Source organism: Vigna radiata, unplaced genomic scaffold, assembly GCF_000741045.1.
Source record: "Vigna radiata var. radiata cultivar VC1973A unplaced genomic scaffold, Vradiata_ver6 scaffold_353, whole genome shotgun sequence".
In the NCBI taxonomy this organism is placed as follows: Eukaryota; Viridiplantae; Streptophyta; class Magnoliopsida; order Fabales; family Fabaceae; genus Vigna; species Vigna radiata.
Window position 1 is genome coordinate 83,278 of NW_014542184.1, and position 3,908 is coordinate 87,185.

General features: G+C 31.3%; 1 protein-coding gene across 1 annotated transcript; it reads right to left on the minus strand.

Moving 5' to 3' along the window:
- Window positions 1-147: 147 nt before the first annotated feature.
- On the minus strand, window positions 148-3,283 carry LOC106779168 (putative receptor-like protein kinase At4g00960). Its single transcript, XM_014667224.2, has 8 exons — window positions 2,488-3,283; window positions 2,266-2,382; window positions 2,024-2,163; window positions 1,506-1,716; window positions 1,141-1,378; window positions 912-1,062; window positions 518-822; window positions 148-256 (listed from the first exon to the last, which is right to left on the minus strand). The coding sequence occupies exons 1-8, from the start codon at window positions 3,266-3,268 to the stop codon at window positions 253-255; spliced, it is 1,947 nt and encodes a 648-aa protein (XP_014522710.1). The 5' UTR covers window positions 3,269-3,283; the 3' UTR covers window positions 148-252.
- Window positions 3,284-3,908: the final 625 nt, after the last annotated feature.

Genomic DNA, 3,908 nt, shown 5'->3' on the forward strand with positions numbered 1-3,908 from the left:
ATATATATATATATATATATATATATATATATGTTAATAGAGGTTGCGGCATAGACTTTTTCTTGAGTTTGACTCATTAAAAGTGTTTACAAACTACTTCAGTATCGTTTGATATTTTCATGAAAAAAAAAAACAATAATACCTCAGCGTTATATGCAGCAGTACATTTCTGTCACCATCTTCATAGTTAGATAAAGTACTTGACTTCATATTAGTATTTTTCTTTCAAATGATCTTGAACAAAGGTTGCCTTTACCTATAAAGATGATAGATACTCTGGCTTATTTAATTTATAGTTTTGTAAAAAAAAAAATCAAAGAAGGACAACCAAAGAAAAAAACGGTTGGAAAGATGAATAAATGATGTTCTTATGCAAATAAAAAATACCAAAGGTCTGAAAGATATATTTTTTGTACTGATTATTGATCAATCTTTATAGGATAACTTAGATTAAATTAAGAAAAGGATATATGTCATTGCTTTATCATAATCAAACTATTTAAGCAAGTTTGATCACCTTGGTGCAATACTAGAGATTGATGCATCATTAATGGAAATACTTTTGGAACATTTTGAAGCAGAAGCTTCCACTGAGGTCATTCTTCCAACTGAGAATGCAGGTTTGTTGGGTTTGGGAATGTTCATCACATCAGTTGCCAACAATACCATGACAGTGGACATGGTTGGTCTAGTTGTTGCTGCTTCTTGAACACACAACAAACCAATCTGTATAAACTTCTCAACTTCATTGGATATGTAGGAATTTTCTAACACTGGATCCATCAATTCCAAACATTTTCCTGCGCACCACATTCTCCAACTCTACACCAAATTTTGATTTGTGAACATTGTTACAACTTTAGATAATATTGTTGGTTAAATATATGGATCAAATGAGAGAGATAACTCACATATAAAAGAAGACTTTGACCATGATCTGATAGAAAAAATCCACTGTTCTTTTTCCCACAAATGATTTCTAGAACAAGTACTCCAAAACTGAAAACATCAGATTTCATCGAAAACAATCCTTCCATAGCATACTCCGGAGCCATGTATCCACTGCATGATCAAAATTAATGTAACATATAACAGGGAATTGCATGTCTCAAAACTACATTAGGAAAGAACAAGTCTTACTAAGTGCCCATTACTCGCTTTGTATTTGCCTGGTTCTGACCATTTTCAAATGCTCTAGCTAATCCAAAATCTGATATCTTTGGATTCATTTCATCATCTAACAGAACATTGCTAGCTTTGAGATCTCTGTGGATTACCTTGAGTCTAGAATCCTCATGAAGGTATAAAAGACCTCTTGCTATTCCATTAATAATGCTTGACCTTAGTTTCCAATCAAGTTGCTTCCTTTTTTCATCATCTGACACCATAAAGAGTTAGAAGGTTTCTCCGTAAAATTATTGGTCATAGCATGGAAAAAATTAGTGTATTACCTCCTCAATTTTTGAAGAAAAAAGCAGTGAAAGATACAAAAGGTAAAAGCATACCAAATAGGTGAAAGTCAAGACTTGCATTTGACAAATACTCATAAACAAGTATCTTTTCATTTTCCTCCAAGCAGCATGCCACAAGTCTTACAAGGTTGCAATGTTGCAATTTGGCTATAAATGTTACTTCATTCTTAAACTCCTCTGTGCCTTGACTAGAAGCTTTTGATAGCCTTTTGACTGCAACTTGTCTTCCATCGGGTAGAATTCCCTGATAATATATTGCAATAAAATAATATGGTTCTTTTATATATATATTGAAAATTCATATGATATTAAAGAAATAGTTATCGGAGAGTTACATGTTCAAGAGAAAAGAAATACTTTCAAGAGGTTTGTTCACAGTTACTCACTACCACAACAATCTTCTTACATGAAAATGTAACTCTCAAGATAGAATAATGAGATTATTATACAAAATAAAAAGGAAATACAATTTACAAATCTAAATGTGTGTTAGTCAAATAATGAAAAAAAATATATATAAGAAATTACATCCAAATTTCAAAATCAAATACCTTGTAAACTGGGCCAAATCCACCTTCACCTAATTTAGATGCTTCTGAGAAGTTATCAGTACTCTCAAGAATTGTGATTAATGGGATTATAGGCAAATTTGTATAAGCAGACAGAGGAATAGTATCAGTTATCAGCCCATCTACAATGACAAGTTTAGAGTTATGTATATATGAACTAAATGGCCATGTTTAAGTAAATAATATATGAATTCTAGCATTGTGTTCTTGTTAGAAATTGTTACCTTTTCTTACTCTATTCCAGTAACATAAGCTATATATGCTCAAACACAGAACTACCAACCCTACCACACTCAACCCAATGATCAAGTTTCTTGACTTACTAGGATCCCCTTGTTTAGCTGTAACAATATAAAAGAAATTTTTGATCAAATTGAGTAAACAAAAAGAAGATCATGAAATTTTGTATGATTGCAAATCAAGAAAAAGTAACTGAAGTGTTGTACCTGTCAAACCAGGCACAATATATGATTGGTTGTTGAAAAGGTAGAACATATAATCATCATACTTTATGTGACAACTTGCAGTTCCTACAAGCCACCCCAAATTATGTTCACAACATTTTGGAACCTGTGCTAGCATTGCCTCCAAGCACTGTCTGCAACTCTCATTGGTGAGGTCTCTGGTGCACTGCACCAGACCATACCTTCTCTGAGTGGAGCTCAAATTGAAGCCATCCATATAGTACAACTTGTTGGTCTCCACAGTTGCTTTTCTGATCAAACTTCTCATGAAATCCTCACCCTTTTGAATCTCTTCTGCATCAGACACAGTTTTGTTCCCAACATGATGCCTTGGATGGTTTATTGTGACATTTCCAATGAAATTCTGATTGGAGTACCTCAGAAGGCAGAAGTTATAGTACATGACAGCAGAGACCCTGTTAGGGCAGTGCTGAAGGACTCTTCTGGAAGCAGCGGAGACACAGAATTGGCAGAAGTAGCCAACCACATCACCACGGCAGTCATAGAGGCCATACACAGGGGTGTTGTTTCCTATGCTTTTGTAGTTATAGCCTCTGCTTGTGGCTGCATCTGAAGATAGCCATGAGAGGATGTTGTTAATGTTCGTTTTGTATGCATTGCTGAGAGGCTTTTGAGGGGTGAAATCACAGTCATCTCCCAGATAAAAGGGTGGTTGTGCTTTGGTAACTAGTGATTTGAAGCTTACCAAGAACATGAAAACAAAGAAATATACTGATCTCACATTGAGCTGTGTTTTTCCCATGAAGAACTATGTGAATTTTGCTTTGGCCAAATGATATATATATATATATATATATATATATATATATATATATATATATATATATATATATATATATATATGAATAATATAGTGATTATATATAAATATCTCTTGGGAGAATTATTAAACACTTTTTTTTTTCTTCTCTTATTACATTATATCAATTTATTACCTTATTCTATAGATGAATGGATATTTTGAATTTTAATGTGGCATGTGTCTAAGTATTATGTATGTAAAGACATGTTTAAATAAACATTTCCAAAAAAAAATGTTTAATTCAGAGAAAAGAAATAAAATGAATTTTCTAAGTATTTTATATGTAAAGACATGTTTCTCATTTTTTTATTTTTAAGTGATTATTTATTTCAATTAAAATCTTTTTTAAATTAAAATAATCATTATATCATTTTATCTTTTAAATAACTATTTATATAAATTTAATTGTCATTTTAAACTAAAATAATTATTTACGATAAAAAAGGAGTAAGAAAGTATATATGTTTTCACTAATTTATATATAAACTAATTTTAATTTATTAAAAAAAATTCTTATAAATTTTTAGAAAAAAAAAATTCCAAATAATTATGGAAGCAAATTTGGTTCATACGAAATCAA

Bases quoted from the DNA above. Each gene is read 5' to 3' on its own strand.
- LOC106779168 (XM_014667224.2), bottom strand. From the start codon at position 3,268: ATGGGAAAAACACAGCTCAATGTGAGATCAGTATATTTCTTTGTTTTC. The intron at 2,164-2,265 runs GTAACAATTTCT...TTGTCATTGTAG, and splicing joins CTGGAATAGAGTAAGAAAAG to ATGGGCTGATAACTGATACT. The intron at 1,379-1,505 runs GTATGCTTTTAC...TTATGGTGTCAG, and splicing joins TCTTGACTTTCACCTATTTG to ATGATGAAAAAAGGAAGCAA.